Source organism: Polypterus senegalus, chromosome 1 (assembly GCF_016835505.1).
Source record: "Polypterus senegalus isolate Bchr_013 chromosome 1, ASM1683550v1, whole genome shotgun sequence".
Classification (NCBI taxonomy): domain Eukaryota; kingdom Metazoa; phylum Chordata; class Cladistia; order Polypteriformes; family Polypteridae; genus Polypterus; species Polypterus senegalus.
In genome coordinates this window covers 332615631-332634107 of record NC_053154.1, presented here as the reverse complement: position 1 = coordinate 332634107, position 18477 = coordinate 332615631, and the positions used below count along the sequence as shown (strand labels likewise).

Genomic DNA, 18477 nt, shown 5'->3' with positions numbered 1-18477 from the left:
GCCAGGGAGGTTGTTTCTAAGAAAAGGAACTGCCTGAAGCAAACCACAGGGAAAGACATTCTTCTCCTCAATAAATATCAATGATAATTTCCCTCTCTCATATTGCACACACTGCTCAGTTTTTGGATTATGCGCAGTCCCATCACACAAGCACCGACTACCAGCTAAAAGATCAGCCCTCCTGCTTTATGTTTATTTTTTGTCAAATCCATTTATATAGCCATCACTTCCACATACAATCATCCATACATTGCAATGAACATATAAATACAGAGATGTGTGTCTCCGCATAAAAAAAAAAAACTTACGACTTATTGTTATTATTACCGTTATTGTTAACTACAGTGGTAACGGCCGCGTTATCTCTGGCAATTACCTTTTGCACCACAACCTTGTGCTCATGACCATTAATTGATTTGGCGGTTATTCCTAACTTTTAGCAGTAGGTGTCTCCAGTGAGCACTGTCAAATGAAGCTTTGAATGACGAACGCTTTGGTGACTCATTGGGCTGCAAAGCCTCTCTGCTTCATGAAGTCTCATTTGACCATCAGTATTTGCTACATACATCAAAGTCTGTGAGCCCCCGTATCCGCAAGACACTCAAAAAGTGATTGCATTCGGAGGATGCCCCACCTGCGCATATCACTTTTGTTGCGTAAAATGAGGAGGTCTGATCATCGGTCTCACAAGGCACTGCCATTCGTTTCTTACCACCACTGTGCATCTTGACTGCATGAGGCTCTGAGGCTGAATCAGGGGCTAGGCCGGTTCTGATTGGCTGGTAATTGTGCCTAACGTTTGTACGTACTATATGTGAGCTGATACATGGGCAGTGAAGGGAGTGCAGAAGTTGAATGTGGCCGAAATGATAATATTGAGATGGATTTGTGAGGCAAGGTTATTATAGTTAACAAAAACTATTATTTAAAAAACATTTTTGTAAACCGAAATAAAATAATTAACAAAACTGAAATGAAAAACGAAAACTAAATGAAACGATTAAAATAGCAGGAAGGATTAACTGAAATAAAATAATTTACTAAAATTATTTTTAGTTTTCGCTTTTGAATGAATATTCTTACCGTTAGTCTCTAACCCTTGTAACTTTTAACACTAAAACAGAAAGTAATCCACCACGAGCCGCCTGCATATATTCACCCAGCGAACGGTAGCAGATGACACAGAGCAGGTGTTCACACAGCATTTGCGGTGACAGAGCAAGCGGACTACAGGCGCAATAAAGCGTGTGAAATAGAAAGTGATTTACGTGCCGCTTTTCTTTGTGCTTGTTGTATATCAAGATGTAATTCAAATGCCTGACATCGGAATGTTCTGGTTAACAAAACCTTTACTGTATGGACAGAAAAAAAATCACAAGTGATTAACATTTCAGTTTATTTCTTTTTGTTGACAGTAATTCTCCTGCCACTTTCCACAGGAGAAATCGTTTTTACTTTCTCGTATACGAAGTATAGAGAAAGTAGAGTAATCATGAAAACATTCAACCACGAGATTTTGATGAATCTTGATGTTTTAGACCTCCCCAAGATTGAAAATAGTTTGTTGGAATTATCTGAGTGTGTGTGTAAACAAGATAACTGAAAAACACAACGAGATTGATGGGTTAAATTCAGCATGTGCTTGTTACACCAAAACTGTAGATCTGTATTAACCAAGTTCTTCAACCAGAAGCGGTATTTTACCTGAACACAATCGGTTTGTTTTCTTTTTTTATTCATGCAGCTGCAAAGTCCAATTTATTCAACTTTACTTTTATAATAATTGCTCAATACATTATTAATTTGATGGTTCTTTAATGTATATAATATAAAAATATAATCACTGTCTTGCAGTTTACTTCTCAAAATATCCATCCCCATAAGTTAGTTTATGAGAAAGTCAAAGAGAGACCACTCCTGATTTTTGAAAATAAAACGACACTGATCGAGAGACGTACTAGGTCATCATACAAGGTCATCATATTGTTGCTGACCAATCACTTTTGCTTTAAAAATGTCATTTAACAATGAAGCGATACAAACTTTGTAAAATTCCTGAGTTGGCAATGTCTCCACTGAACTACAGGTATGGAGGCGAAGACAGTCTGCCAAGTTAAGAAAAACTAAACATACTAATGTGTTTACTAATGTATTTACTAGCCAACGCCACATAATTAGGCCAGTTTTTTAATAAATTTTTAAGCACAGGGAGAAAATTAACATTTGAAAAATCGGTAATGTAATAAATCAGCAAGAAAAGCAACATTGTAACAATGCACGGAACGAACCAACACACAATCATGCGTGCAGCGCTCAGGCGCGGAGGGTGGAACGGAAGGAGAGGAGAAGGACGTCCACTCCGCTCCCTCCGTCATGCTAATTTCTCGTCCAGTATACACTGCCTGCTCATGTGGCCACCTCCAACTCGTCACTCGAGTCGTTGTCGTCTTTGTACAGTCCAGATGCACCTGTGACTCACGTAGACTTTTCATTGCTCTGTGCGGTTTTGGCTGCCTTCCTATATATAATCCACCAAGACACCCGACCACGGTAGTAGCGAGGTAGGAGGGCGGTGTGTACAAAGTGCAGGAGCATCTAAGAAGACGCATGTTTGTCACGGATGCGAATTGCTGTATGTAGTATGTAAAACAGTTTGCTATGGTGCACGCGGTCGTGCGTCGTAACCGCAAACTCGGTTTTTAAAGACTGCTCACTTCATTGTGTATACGACTGTAGGTGATTGAAAAGATGTAACTCTGGAGAGGGCAACATACAATACACAGTGATTCACATTCGCAACAAATTGTTTTACACGCTGCATACAGCGATTTACATCCGTGACAAACATGCCTCCTCTTAGATAGTCCTGTCGCGTCTATCCTCGCTCTCGAAGCATACACACTGCCTGGTCGTGTGGTGCCTCTGTGTGAACCGGTCAGGCACAGAGAAGGTCAGCTGCTGAGAGAGCGTCTCGACTGTTGCAGGGCTTGCATTGGTGAAGCAGGTGAGACGGTAATGAAACAGAGGCACAGGGCTTATTGGTTTTTAAAAACTGCTTCCTTCATTGGGTTTTAACCAATGCACGGAATGAACCAACACACAATCGTCCGTGCGGCGCTCAGGGTGGAACGGGAGGAGAGGAGAAGGACGTCCACTCCGCTCCCTCCGTCATGCTAGTCTGCTGTATGCACTGCCTGCTCATGTGCCCACCTTCAACTCGTCACTCGAGTCGTTGTCGTCTTGCACCTGTGACTGACGTAGACTTTTCATTGCTCTGTGCGGTTTTGGCTGCCTTTCTATATACAATCCACCAAGACACCCGACCACGGTGGTAGCGAGGTAGGAGGGGGTGTGTACAAAGTGCAGGAGCATCTAAGAAGACGCACGTTTGTCACGGAGGCGAATTGCTGTATGTAGCGTGTAAAACAGTCTGCTATGGTGCACGCGGTCGTGCATCGTAAACGAAAACTCGGTTTTTAAAGACTGCTTATTTCATTGTGTTTTAACCTCAGTTGTAAAGGAATGTTTTAAGGATCCCATGGGATACCCCTCACAAACCGTTTTACACGCTGCATATGGCGATTCACCTCCGCGAGAAACACGCCTCTATGAACAGTCAATGTGGCCTCTAAGACAGATGAATATAAATGACGCCATTTTTACTGTGTCGTCGCGTCCGAGTTGGTGGGCGTGGCTCTGCGAGTTGTCGTCGTATCCAATGGTCTTGGAGTTGGTGGGCATGGCTCCATCCTGTGTGCGCCATAGGTGTCTTACTTGTCAGCGGCTTAGTGAATCCACGCCCCTTCCGGCGTGCTTTCCATGGGTGTCTTGCCATAGTGATTACTTATATAGATTTTATATTTATTAATTTTTCTTTTTTAGTTCATATTCACAGTTCAAAATACCCAATATTGTGAAAATAATCCAGTAGCAGAATTATATTGTAAAAAAGTGTCCTTCTTTTTTCAATGTTTCGCTCTTTAATTGCTCTTTTAAGGATTTACTGTTCTTATGGTGGGCTATTCAAGTCTTACAGCCCCTAACTTGACACTACATGCTTGTGTTTCTTTGTTTCCCTCACTGCGGTGGGTTGGCACCCTGCCCGGGATTGGTTCCTGCCTTGTGCCCTGTGTTGGCTGGGATTGGCTCCAGCAGACCCCCGTGACCCTATTCGGATTCAGCGGGTTGGAAAATGGATGGATAGAAGTTTCCCTCAATAGAGCTAAGTGAGGTCTGCACACTGATCCAAGCCTAACACCCCTGTTCTTCCTAAGCCCCCGTGATTTTCACGATCACACCTGTCAGAACACATTAGAATCGGTTTTCTGAATTCTGATATATTTTCAGGCCTGCAGGTGTCAAAGTTCTGTCTATAAACTGAATGTGTCCGAGATAGATTCAGAGATCAATATGGCTGGTAGAAAACAACATAGCCCAGTATGGGAGATTTTTGTGTGCAATATTGAAGGCATTCATTATAAGCACATTATCTTGGAGTGGGATATATTGTGTGCTGTAGATATTTTGAGTAAAAAGCCCTCAAACCTGAAAATTCACCTAAATTTCATTTTAAATTGGCCCATTCTGGGCAATAAAAGGAAAAGACAAAATGTTTCACCAGTCAGCACAGATTTGTTCAGCACAAATGACATAGAAAATATTTTAAAAATGATAACATTTTTCATATTCAGTATCTGGTTTTGACCATGCTCATTTTAATCAGACAAAACAAAACCAGACAGTAAACCATTTAGTTTGGTAAGATTCCACTAACATTAAACTCCTATCCAAATCTGTTAAGTGTACAGTTCTGTCTGATTGTGATACAAAACTAAACTCAGTAGGAGCTCAATGCCATAATTACTAAAACTGAAACTAATAGATATAAAAAATAAAACAGAAATGTCTTCATGAAATAAAAACTAAATTAAAACTATAAATACACGCTGAAGCAAAACTAAAACTAAACTGAATTTCCAAATAAGGTCAGAAAAAAATATAGAAATAAAAACTAATATCAAAAGGCAAAACTATGATAACCTTGGTACGAGGTTACAAAAAAAGGCTGAAATAGAACAATCGGAGGTACAACAAAAGTGGGAGAGATATCTAGGAAGGTTCAGGAAAGTAAGGTGAAATGGTAAAGATATGTGATGAGGATAGAAAATGGATGTGTGGGCAAAAGAGTGATGGAAATGATGAGAGAAGGTGAGGGAAGCCAAAGCAGAGGTGGATGGATAAAGTAAAAGAAGATCTAAAGGACGAGGACTTGACTGGTGAGGAAGTGCAGGACCAAGCTGTTTGGAGAAGACCGATCAAGCACAGGGATCCCACAAAGTGGAAAAAGATGAAGGGGAAGAAGCTTTCTAAATGCTCCATGTTAATCCTTGCCTCATTATGCTGTGAATGAAATTCCCCAACCACCAACAGAAGACGCTTACCACAACTACCACACCATGCACGATTTCAAGCATTAAGCACGGCATTTCACACAGCTTGGTCCAGTTTCCGATCACAATCATACCTCGCGTAAACCGCAAGAGGTTTTGCTTGGTACCTTACCGAAATTACCCTTTCCAAAAATTCACTGGACGGTTATTTTGTTACACACCACAGTGTGATTGGAGTGTTCACATCTACCTGAACGAACCAGACATGGGGGTTGGCGGAAACACACACAATGAACTAGGTATGAAAACCTCTTAAGGAATCCTTAACCGATTTCTCAAAAACCAAGTATCCTAACTTCTCTTACCAGAATTAGGCAATATATGGCATTTTTTTTAAACCATGTTCCGTGAAAAACTGGATTATTATAGCACAGAACTAAATATAAAAATAAACTGAACTGCAATGCTGCCTTGGGCATGGCCTAGGACTACACTGGAAAGAAACTTCACCCAGAGCCCTTCAACTCCAGCCAAGAGAACAGAGAACGCAGTTTTAAGAGGTGACTCCAGGCTCCTGTGGCAGCTGCCGCTCCAGACACTTTCCCTGAATCCCACTCTTCTCTTAATGCACAGAACAACAGGACCGGAGACACTGAACGGCTACAATTGCAGCCAATGTCAGGACGCCACTTGGATGATGCTTTGGAATCGGTCCAGCATAAGATACACACCCACCCCTAAAGAAGCGGAACTATCGAGTGCAGCTTAATTAGTTAAAGCTCTTCGGTTTATATGCGTTAAGCATTACAAATACGTCTTATAGATCAAGGTGACTGTCTTCACAAAAAGGGGTCGGGAGCGTTTGGAGTGGCTTAAAACAATGTATCCGAATTGCAAAAGAGGGCAAAGTTGGCCCGAGATCGATTCCGGGCGCCTGCTTACGCGCAGCCACACAGTCTCTCTCTCATCGACTTCCACCGCTAAGCTTCTTACCTTTAAAGCTACACCTAGATTACTCGACAGCGTTACGCACAGTTCAAATACGCTTTATAATCCCCGTCTAACCGCACGCTGTTTACTCCGCCAATATTTAGCCATGTTTTGTAACACTCCTCGCAGGTCACCCTAACCACACATTTCACCCTGACATCACTGGCAAACCTGGACGGCGCTCCGAACGCCACGTACCTTTCGCTGCAACTCAACATGAAGGAAGACGCCGCGCCTCCAATTTTACCAGGCATTCGCTACAGCCAATCGCCTCGTGGCGTTTCACTGATAACCCGGCCAACGCACGAAGATGTCCAATCAGAATTGAGAATAACGGGTCGTTGCTATGGCATTTCCAAGTTTAGGTTGGACGACTGTCGGAAAGGGCGGTGCTAAGCAGACGTTTACATTCCGCTAAAAAAGCCACACACACAAACAGGCACGCGTGCGCGCGCACTGATCGAGCTGCTAAGTGCCGTTGGTTTCTGTGAATGAGCCCCACAACGAGAAGGAAGGAAACAACCGCGGGACAGAAGGTAAGCACGCCGAGCACCGAGAGAACGGCACAGGCCATCTAGTCGGCTTCGAAGAGGCAACTCCGAACTTTTTAAGGAGCGTGCGGTGTGTTGCCTGATACGCGCAGATGCTTCCTGACATCGAATCGGGGAAGAGATGTGGAGCATCAGCGCTGGCAGGGGACACCTGGGCACAACGAACGTAGGCATCTCGGAATGTGGGCAAGTGTCCTGTGACGCTTGTGCACTGTGCATCGAGCGTGAAATGTCGTTTGTCTTCTGACAGCTGACAAGTGGCCACCCAGCATCCAAGCGACCCTCGCGTCACTTCGACCAGTTGTACCCGCTGGCGAGTAAAATAGGAAAGGAAAGAAGGTCTACCCGAACTGGCCGGGATATCTCGGCTCAGTACGTTAATCGAAATTGAGGTGAAGTTCACAGCAAATTGTGAGAGTCTCACAAGTTGATCTTTAGGGACACTTCTGCAAGTCTTTGTAGCTGTTAGCCTAATACTGGAAGCCAGTTGAACCGACCACTTCCTCATCGTTTGGTGTAGCGGTTTGATATCGATAGCGTTCATGGATAGTGTAAAAGCTGCACCGGTTTTCTGAGACAGAAAGGTGGTGTGCGTTTAATGCGTCTTGCTTAAATTTAAAGAGACCAATGAATGTACAACAATGTGCTATACATCGGAAAAATCTGACAGCGATGGCTGGTGTATTAGATTACTATGTTTATCTATCCTGTCAGCCTGTCAGTTTGTCAATCCATCTACCAATCTGTCTATTTATCTATTCATCTTTGACTTTTGTTTCACATTTGGCCTGTCATCTGTTTCATGCGGTTGCTTAACTCCATTTTAAATCCATTGGCGATCATTAGTCATATCATAAATTTGTCTTGTGGTGTCTTGCCATATGACAGGGACATTTTGGACAAGAGAGAATAAACTTGCCAGACGGTGCTGACCAGTTGAACTGACCATTTCATCCAAGTGTGGTTTATCTTTTGAGCTCCGTTGGTCAAAGTGTGTTCAAGGATGTTGAAAAAGCGGTTCCTTTTTACTGAGTCAGGAAGGTGGTGTGCAATTAAAAAGAGTCTTACTGAAGTAAAACCTCAAAGCTGATGAGCAAGAAGGAACCAATTCTTGTACAACAACATACTGTGCATAGGGAAGATCTGACAGCGATGGCTGGCGAATTGGTTTACTCTGTTCATCTTTGTGTCTGGTGGTATCTATCTAGTTCTCTATCTGTTATATAGTGCCTTTCATCTATCAATCTATCTGTCTTTCTATTATATAGTATCTATCTATCTATTATATAGTGCCTTTCATCTATCTGTCTATCGTGAATTGGTTTACTCTGTTCATCTTTGTGTCTGGTGGTATCTATCTATCTATCTATCTATCATATAGTGCCTTTCATCTATCTATCTATCTATCTATCTATCTATCTATCTATCTATCTATCTATCTATCTATCTATCTATGACTTGTGTGTCTAATGGAGCTTATCATCTGTTTTCATTTGGTCACTTGATTTGAAAGATCAGAGACCCCATTTTAACCCCCTATCATTAGTCATATGTTCCTTTTCTCATCCTTAGTAAACATTGTGCCTGGCCATAAGGTACATTGTGGACAAAGCAAAAAGTAAGCTTGTGGGAGAGTGGTAATGTGTTGCATTTTGATTAAGCTTTTTAATGTTTTCTGTAAATGTGATATTAATGACTCTGTAAACATGTAAGCCTATAAAAATTGGCATGGAATGTTCCGTTCAACACTTCCATGTAAGTTACACTTTAGGGACCTGACTGTTCTGTAGAACCAAGTGCAGTATATTAAGTTATGTTTATAAGTACACAAGTATAAGTAAAGTAAAATGAATAGGAAATTGAATGAACAACCTAAATAATATTTAATTTGAACGTAAACACATTGCTACAAAAGCTGCATAGATTGGTACAGGGCGGGCTTGATGCCGTTGTGCATGTCGACCTTTGCCGATCTGTGTGTGTGAGTTGTGAGTTGTGTTTCTGTGTTCATTTCTTTCTCTTCGTCATTACACATTTGCTGTGTCAGGCAAACAAGCTGTCAGAGATCTTCATTTAATAAATTTCTTTGTGTGTGTGTGTGTCTCCACGTATATTTAAAAAAGTAAAGTGCTTATGCATAAATTTTGTGAATCAATAGACTTAGTCCCATAACTAAACAGCAACAATCCCAGTTAAATGAAACAATTCCTCACAGCATTTATTGATGGTCAGAGGTCAGCGATAAGTAGCGGAACAAAAACGACTGGCCTGGAAACAAGACAAACGCGATGTGACTTGTTTAAAGGAGATAGCTCCATTTTTTGTAGTCGTCGTCGTTGTTGATGGATCTCGGTGTTCAGGGTTGGCATCACAGAGGCTGCTTGTTCTGTAATGTTCTGTGTCTGCTGGGGTGTAGTTATCTGCACGACACAATAACTCCGATAATTTTTAAATGAACACTGTATGTTTAAGACATGAAAATCAAGTTTGATTTTCCTCAAGCACCATGCTGAAGTCGGCTTTTGTTCTGAACATTATAGAATTGCAATTTGAACTTAATTCAGTAATGAATTTTTCACCCCATCACCAAACTTCCCTTCATATGGAAGCAAAACAGGATTTGCAGTTATAAAAAATGGACATCATCCTTAGCTCATGCTGTAAAAATATGAAAGGTGCTTTAAGAAAACAAACCCCAGTCGCAGAGTTTCTTGATGTTGTGCTATCCTTTTGTTTGTTAAGTTAGTCTTTTCAAAGACATTTTGGAAATTTTTAAAGCAGCAAATTAAAAAGAAGTGTTATATACTGGAAGTACTCGTTAGATCAAATGTGTATGTCAAGGTAGTGGAAAGTCAGATCTGTTTTAATCAACTGACATTTGCCGCCTTTACAGCTTAACACAATTATGCTGCGTTCGCCTGCTGCCTGAGTTTTTGGAGCTCTGACTTGTCACGTTTCACCTTCCCACTTTAGTGTGTTCTCGGGAATTTTCAAACTTTTTGCAGAAATGTGAGGTCGCTTTTGATTTGTTACTGGATCCTCAAACAAGCAATTTAGAGATATATTATTTTTTTGTGAAAATGATGAATAAAGTAAATGCATTAAATATGTTTCACTTTTCTTTAAATGCAGTTCATCCCCGAAAATTGCATTTCTCGTGCACCGGGGCCTCATGTATAAATGGTGCGTACGCACAGAAATGAGGTTTATAATTAAAGTGATTAAGCATTTGAACAGGCTTGAGGTGTCCACTAATGGGACATGCTGGCAGATGTCTGAAGTCACCAGCATTTAGAATTTTTCATCATTATGGTATCCATAATGGAGTCGATCATTTCTGTTGCTGAGTGAGCCAGGATGATGTCACTTCTGTCCCTGATAAGTGAAGTTCGATGAACCGGGGCCTCATGTATAAATGGTGCGTACACACAGAAATGATGCGTAAGAACGTTTCCACATCCAAACAAGTGGATAGGACTGGCGAGCTTTGTTGGGCTGAATGGCCTGTTCTCGTCTAGATTGTTCTAATTCTAATTCTAATTCTAAATCGCGATGTATCAAACCTAAACCTGCCGTAAAGCCGCACACATTTCCACGGTACCTCATACCCTGTGCTTATGCCATGTTATAGTGCAAATGTTACGCACGGTGTTCTGCATGAGGCCCCAGGTTATTAAATTTTGTTTTATACCATTGACTTTGTTGAAAGGTTAGCGTTACGTCAAACCTCGGACAATTCAGTCGCAGTGTGGTGTAGTCGTGAAGACTTTGGACTTTCAAAGTCTGAGGTTGTGTGTTTAAGGACCATGTAAAAGAGTAGACACTAGGGGTCATTGTTTCCCTTTTTAACCCCAACAGACAGACGCACGACACGGGTTAAAAACACGAAGAAGTCGTCATTTATTTTCTTCTTTTGTTTAAATCGTGCTATCCAAGCACCACAGCCGCTAATAGACAATTAAATAGGCACAATAATATTCTCAGTTTTCTCCACCACACCTCCCAGCAAACTTTGTCCACCTCCACCCAACTCTGGTTCACTTGCTGGGTCTTCAGCAGTCCTTTATATAGTTCTTGACCCGGAAGTGCTTCTGTTCTTCCTCCCACATGATTTGCCGGCACTTCCGGGTCAGACAGAGAATTCAAGTTTTTCGACTGCCAGGAAGTACTTCTGGATTTCCATCCTCATGACTCGAGAGTACTTCTGGGATATAAGGGAAGCACAACTCCCCCAGTCCTTCCATAGCACCCCTTGGCGGCACCCAACAGGGCTGAGATAGCAAACTCCAAGTTCCAAGATGTCCTGTGGGAATCCGGAGCACCGCTATACTCCAGGTGAGCTGCCATCTAACGTCTTGGGGTAGGCAGTGTCTAAAAGTAGCTGCCTTCACCCGTCTGTTCGTTCTCAGGGCATCCCAGGCGGGCTGAGCTGCCGGCCATCCATCACAACCGCTGCTGACAATGTGTGCCTGTCTGATTTCAGCCAGGGTTCTTTTTCTGGCTGTGATTCAAATTTTCTTTTATGTCTTTTGTTCATTTTTTACATTCTTTTATTTTTTTATTCATTTTGCTTGTGTTTATCTGTATTCTTTATTTTTTTTGGTTTTGTGTTTGTACCTAAGCTGCCCGTGTTATGTCCCATGTATTTTTTGGGCGGTTCCCCAACAGGCGGGGCCACATGCCAATCACCGCCAGAAACTGCCCTCCACCCCTATGTGTCTGGAGGGTCTCCCACAATTCCTGGCGCTAGGGAGTTTTTGGTGATTTCTATTATTATTTGCTGTGCCTTCGTGTTCATTGTGACTTATTAGAATATTTTAACTTTCAGCTCCATTTTTGAATTATATTAGGACTGTGTTTAATTTGGATTGCCTTGCCTTCTCGGGCAACTCCTTTTTGTGCTCCACGGAGCTTCTTGTGCTATACAACATTTTTATTTTAAAAGAAACCTTTTATTTTATTAAGATTCTTCAGGGCCCCATTTGTTTCTAGTCAGGGTTTTGCTGGTAGATCCCCCCCCCACCAGTGGAAAGTTTCAGAAGTATTTATGGGATTTATGTACTATTGGGACACCCAGTTCACAACAGCGACTTTGAGCAAGTCAAGTGGAAAAATAAAAGAAATGCAGCCATTTGTATCTCAAGTGTTTTATGTCTCCTTGGATAAAGGCATCAGCCAAATAGTGAATAATAGTACAGTGGTACCTTGGTATACGTCTGCTTTGGAATAAGTCCAACTTGGTATACGACCTGTTTGGAATACGACTTGCATGCTACCCTTGTTTACCTCTCTCGATACAAAACCACGAATGCCCACGAGCGTCAATACGCCAGTTGCTAGCATTCAGTGAACAACCCGCGTGCCACCTGTTGTATACGATTGTTCAATGATGCTTTTGTCCATTGCTTTATGTTCGGGTGTTGATTGCTATGGTCTGCTTCCCATCAGAGGGAGAGGGTGTGGTTTAGAAGGCACGCTGTATGGAGAGTTGGTTAAACGTGGTTCAAAGTAAACCGCATTTGAAACGTTATTCTGAGTGTGTCGCTACTTCAGTCTAGAGAACACTACACTACCCTTGTTTACCTCTCTCCAGACAAAACCACGAGCGTCAATACGCCAGTTGCTAGCATTCAGTGAACATCCCGCGCTATAACTCAATGTGAATTTTTACGTGATTTTGTGTTTTTTTGCGTAAATTTGAATTGATTGTTGAAAAGTATGAAGGTGGCGTGCGTATCCGGGACTTGGCTTCTGCATACCGTATGCCGAGAACGATTGTGAAAAACAAAGACGTTATCAAAAAAATGAAGTGAGGTTAAATTTTCATTTATTTCATCTAATTGCTTTTGTATTTATGTATTTTAGTATTAAGGAGTGCTTAAATTATTTTATACAACCCCATCGATGCATAATATGCCAATAACAATAGGATTTTTTTTCATGGGAACAGATTAATCATTTTCCCTTTATTTCTTATGGAAAAAATGTGTTTGGTATACGTCCTGTTAAGTCAAAGGGTCTGGAATGAATTAAGGACGTATACCGAGGTACAACTGTAATAATAATATTAGAATAATTTGGTTAAGTTTGTTTGCTTTGAATTGTCCAACTTGTAGCTCTGAGTTCTTAGGTTGCTTATGTAGAATTTCTAACCCAGAAACTCATAACTGTCTGATATCGTGTGAATAAAGCATTATTTATACACTGATGTTACATTTACATTTGTTCATTTAGCTGACGTTTTTGTTCAAAGCAACTTGCAGATTAATTCACTAGAATCGGGTTAACATCAGTTCGGGGTCCGTTTTGACACAAGTGGTTCAAAACTGGGAATCATAAATTGATTACAACAAGTGAAAAGTGCTTTAGGCCTTACAAGCAAGTCAAGTCAAGTTGGGGAGCCTGCACTGGTACAGCGCGTTGCCGCACCCACCACACAACGAAACAACTCGGGATCCTGGTTGGCAAACCCCCTAGGCAGACACGCGGTCCAGTCCCACCCAAAAGGAAATGACCCTCTTATCTGCCACAGCCAGGTGTTACGTGGGCGAACTCTTGGCCTGGTCCAGCCACTCGGGTCCTGCGAGCTGGGTCACCCTTGGGGAATCGCGCCATAAGTGACGCTCCCTCACAATGCAGGTTGTGTGCCTCATTCAGGACTCCACGAGAAACACAAAGTCAAACCAGCAGCCCCCAAGGATTCTCCGGAGTGACACAGTAGCAAAGATACTTACAAGTAAGCAACCATTAAAACACTTCAAAGCCGAGAGTTTTTAACTTTACCTTAACTGCAAAAGGAACCTCGCATCGTGACACGTCAGCAGTATGGACTGCATTCACCTTTTATTAATCTTATGAAAAAATGACTGCAGTGAATCATTGCGTCAGTCTTGATGTTATATAGTGCCTTTGTATATGGAACACTGTGTTTTGTCAATTAATACTGCATGATGGTGTATTTTGCAAAGGGGCACATCCTCCCTGAAAAATGCTTCTTTTATCTCTTGGCCTAGTCAAACATACAGAGACCTCAAAATGGGTGGAGGAGGACGCAACACTCAAACATAAGTGAAAGATAGCAGCTTGACTTGATACGCCGATGTAACTTCTTAACATCTGTGAGGGCGGCATGTCCGCATCATCAACAAGAGTTTCTGGTACGACAGGATGAGGAGCGGCGCTCGGTTCTTGTCTGTGGCCAAGTTTTGTTTTTTTTTTTTAGCTCCTCAGCTGTGTCCAGGTGGCTTGGATTGAAGAGAATGTGCAAAGGGTGGACAACCTGATGAATTCCAACTGAACAGAACTGTTGTCTGTGGTGGGCTGGCGACCTGCCTGGGGTTTATTCCTGCTTTGTGCCCTGTGTTGACTGGGATTGGCTCCAGCAGACCCCCGTGACCCTGTAGTTAGGATATAGCGGGTTGAATAATGGATGGTTGGATGGATAGAACTGTTGTGATGAAGTGACAGGCCGTGAGTGAGCAGCAGCATTAGCACAGTCTCTTATCACCTTATTCAAATGTTACTCACACAAATGAGTTTGGTTTTTTATCGATGGATAGACAATGCATACTTCATGTTATAAAGAGTGTGCTCATCACACCATGCAGATGCTATCTCTCTCTCTCTCTCTCTCTCTCTCTCTCTCTTTTAGTTTTTAATGTTATTAATGTCATTAATGCCAAAATTTGGCCATTGGCTTGTTATTAGATATGTTTAAGTGAATTTTCAAATTAAATTGGAAGAGATGCTGCTGTCAATGCTGACCAAGTGTCGGCTCGTCTCAACTGCCCTCTGGACAAAAGGCTACATGTGTCTAAAACATCCGAGGATACGTGAAAGTGGGATACGTGACATATTATTGTATTCACCTGGTAAGTACTGTGGTGTTTGCTGCCTTAGGAGCTCCATTACATCCTTTTAGAGGAGGAGCCTATCTGAAGGTATAAAGGGCGAAGATCCGGAGTGAGGTGGAAAAGGATTTCAACTTGGCTTGACTCCATATAATGAGAAATGTTTGATTGCTTTTCTATAAGTTATACAATATAAAGTGTCACCTCTCATAGGAAGTTACAATGGGTGCGGGTACTGTGACATTTTGGGTTCTGTAGGCCACTGTCACAAACCGCTTATTTCAGATGCTGTTTAAGTGCGGGATGGGTGTCATCCATCTGAGTGGAATAAGCAGGAGGAAAACTTGAGATTTATGTGGATGAGCAACGATGACAAAGGAGCACAGCACAATTCAGACTAATCTGTGTGATCAGGATATGGAAGTGTGGACTGAATTAGAATTAGAATTAGAATTAGAACAATCTAGACGAGAACAGGCCATTCAGCCCAACAAAGCTCGCCAGTCCTATCCACTTGTTTGGATGTGGAAACGTTCTTACGCATCATTTCTGTGTGTACACACCATTTATACATGAGGCCCCGGTTCATCGAACTTCACTTATCAGGGACAGAAGTGACATCATCCTGGCTCACTCAGCAACAGAAATGATCGACTCCATTATGGATACCATAATGATGAAAAATTCTAAATGCTGGTGACTTCAGACATCTGCCAGCATGTCCCATTAGTGGACACCTCAAGCCTGTTCAAATGCTTAATCACTTTAATTATAAACCTGTGGTCCAATCTGAGCTCCACTTACTGCCACCTACAAATGTGTGATTGACAGCAGCAGCTCGCGATTATCAATCCATCTATCCATCATCCAACCCGCCATATCCTAAAACAGGGCCACGGGGGGTGGGTCTGCTGGAGCCAATCCCAGCCAACACAGGGCGCAAGGCAGGAAACAAACCCTGGGCAGGGCGCCAGCCCAACGCAGAGCTCTCGATTAACCAAACCATTAGTTCTTTCTGGTCTTTTGGGGGAATTGATGTTTGTTTTATATAGATATAGATAGATATATACTAGCTGTGTAAGCCAGTGCTCTAAAAAGGCCGGGCTCCTAAAAGCTATTGAAATCATCAGAAAAGAAATTGAAATGCAGAGTCGCGATTTCGTTTTGCCGATGTGTTTGCCTCCCCTTGTTTATCAGCAGCTAAGCGAGTTTCTTGTTTGTCTTTCCTCGGCAGTTTCACTTTGGCGATGGAGTCGCTTTCATTTAAGTTTCATGCTGTAGCCTCGTCCTTCTTTCTTCTTCCAACTTGTTAATTTGGGGCTACTTTGCCAGCTCTTTGAACTTCATGCTGCACCCTCACACTTCCGAACTGGACAGACAGACACACACGCGTTGACGTTTATATGTAAGATGTGTGCGTGTATGTATGTATATTTTCTGAAACTTTTTAATTTCCCTTGGGAACAAATAAAGTATCAACCTATCTGTTTGTCGTAAGAGGAAAAGCAAGGAATTGTGACTTCGCTAAAGAGGAGAAAGCAGCGACAGTGAGGCCGTGTGAAGGTGTACCGTGATGTTTCATGACACACTTCTCTTGAATCACGAGGTAGAAGATTCCTTTTGTCTGATTGGTCGGCCCAGCACTGACTCAACTGTAAGGGGGAGGTGACTTGTTTGCTGATGTCTCCAAGACTCTGGCTTGTCTGACTCCTTTTCTACAATCTATCTGTGGTTCTATGATTAGCCAGTGGACAGATGTTGGTGTTTTTCATAATTTGTTTCTAGTTTGTTTTTGAACAAATCTGTGTCCTAATATGTGATAGTTCAGTATTTAGTGAGTGGTGTAATCTTTTCTTGAATTTTGCCTTGAGAGTCGACACTGAACTCTGCGCATTACACTTGGTGAGGAGTGCTGTGAAAGCACAAAGTAGTTTTACTGTTGTGTTGCGTTTCTGAGGTAGCCATGACAGAAGCTCTGTCAGTGGAACCTCGGGTCACGACCGTAATTTGTTCCAAAACTCTGGTCGCAACCCGATTTGGTCGTGACCCAAATAATTTCCCCCGTAGGATTGTACGTAAAAACAATTAATCCATTCCATATCGTACGAACTGTATCTAAATATATTTTTTTTTAAATATTTTTAAGCACAAAAATAGTTAATTATACCATAGAATGCGCAGTGTAATAGTAAACTAAATGTAAAACATTGTATAACACTGAGAAAAACTTAAACAGAGAAAACTAACATTGCAAGAGTTTGCGCTACCGCCTTACGAACCGCTCGTTGTAAACACTTTTTTTTTTTTTTAAGTGTTTTAAGCACAGGGAAAAAAATGAACATTTGAAAAATAATTAATTTATACAAAAACTAACCATAAACAACCAAGAAAACTAACCTTGCATGAGTCGAGTTCTGACATGAAGGAAGTGAGTCAGAAGCTGGGTGCTGAAGAGATTACAGTTCTGAGGTAAAGTCTCTCTGCGCAATGCATGTCTGACCGAGAACAACGTACAGTACAGGGAGAGACTGAACACGTGCGGAAATCACCGGCGCGTATCAACCGGAAGAGAAACTAAATAGAGCACAAAGAGTTCACAGCGAATGCACAGGGAGAGACTGAACACGTGCGGAAATCATTGGCGCGTATGAACCGTAAGGGAAACTAGCTTGTTCGTCACCCAAGTGTGTGGTCATGAACAGATGCAAAAGTTTGGCGAACTTTTTGGTCGTAACCCGATTTGTAGGCGTTCTGAGACGTTCGTGACCCGAGGTTCCACTGTACTCGTGTTCTATTTTGTGGGTTGCATTTACCCCATTTGTTCACACCCATTGCATGCTCAATCTACCTGGAAGGAGCTCTCTCTCTCTCTCTCTCTCTCTGAATTATGTTTCCTAAGATTTCTTTTCCATTTTTTTTCCCCGACAAAGGATTTTTGGGGAGTTTTTTCTTGTCTCCTTACAGAGTCAAAGCTGAGGGGCTGTCAAAAACGGGGCTTGTTAAAACCCATTGTGGCACTCCTTGTGTGATTTTTGACTGTGCAGAAATAAATTGCTGCTGTTTGTTAAATAATGAATTAGCTAAAAGTCCTCCATAGTAGTGTGGCATTGCTCATTAATGGTCATCATTCTTTACTCTTCCATCACCTCCTGAGTGCGTCCTGTATCTCGGCATTGCCTTCCTAATCCACTGGTTGACTCGGTGGGCCTCACTTGAGGTTATGTTATAGCATAGAAAATTTCACTGGCTGTCACCGCGTTGTCGAACATGTAAAGGATGTCATGACTCACATTAAAGTAAGACCCCATTTCTCCCTCTAACCAGAATATTCTAGCATGTTCTTGGCTACAGTATATGAAAGTTTCTTTGCATGCCCTTCAGCACTCATCTTGTTTTCTAGTTTCTGGATGTTCACATATCCAAAGGGTCTTACTATGCAGATTCTCACCTTTCAGGTACAACTTGAATTACATTTTTATGTGTGTATATCTGCAAGTGAAATCTGTATGTAAATATAGCAAAGGAATCGCATACGTGTCCAAATAACTAAAACTGAAAAGACAGTCACGTACTAATTATTGATGCTACTACATATTAAAGTATTAGTTTTGGTGTACATTTTCAGTCATTCAATGCATATTCTAGGAGTATAAGTCATCACCACCAGCTTGATGGTCGTGTCCAGGTTTGCTTAGG

General features: G+C 41.9%; 1 protein-coding gene across 1 annotated transcript in view; it reads left to right on the top strand.

Annotated features, from left to right (window-relative positions):
* Window positions 1–6773: 6773 nt before the first annotated feature.
* nucb2a (nucleobindin 2a) overlaps window positions 6774–18477 on the top strand; it is an 82231-nt gene continuing 70527 nt past the window's right edge. The window contains exon 1 of the mRNA XM_039738598.1: window positions 6774–6916. Coding sequence (XP_039594532.1) covers window positions 6872–6916 — 45 coding nt within the window. The 5' untranslated portion in view covers window positions 6774–6871. The remainder of the gene's footprint in view (window positions 6917–18477) is intronic.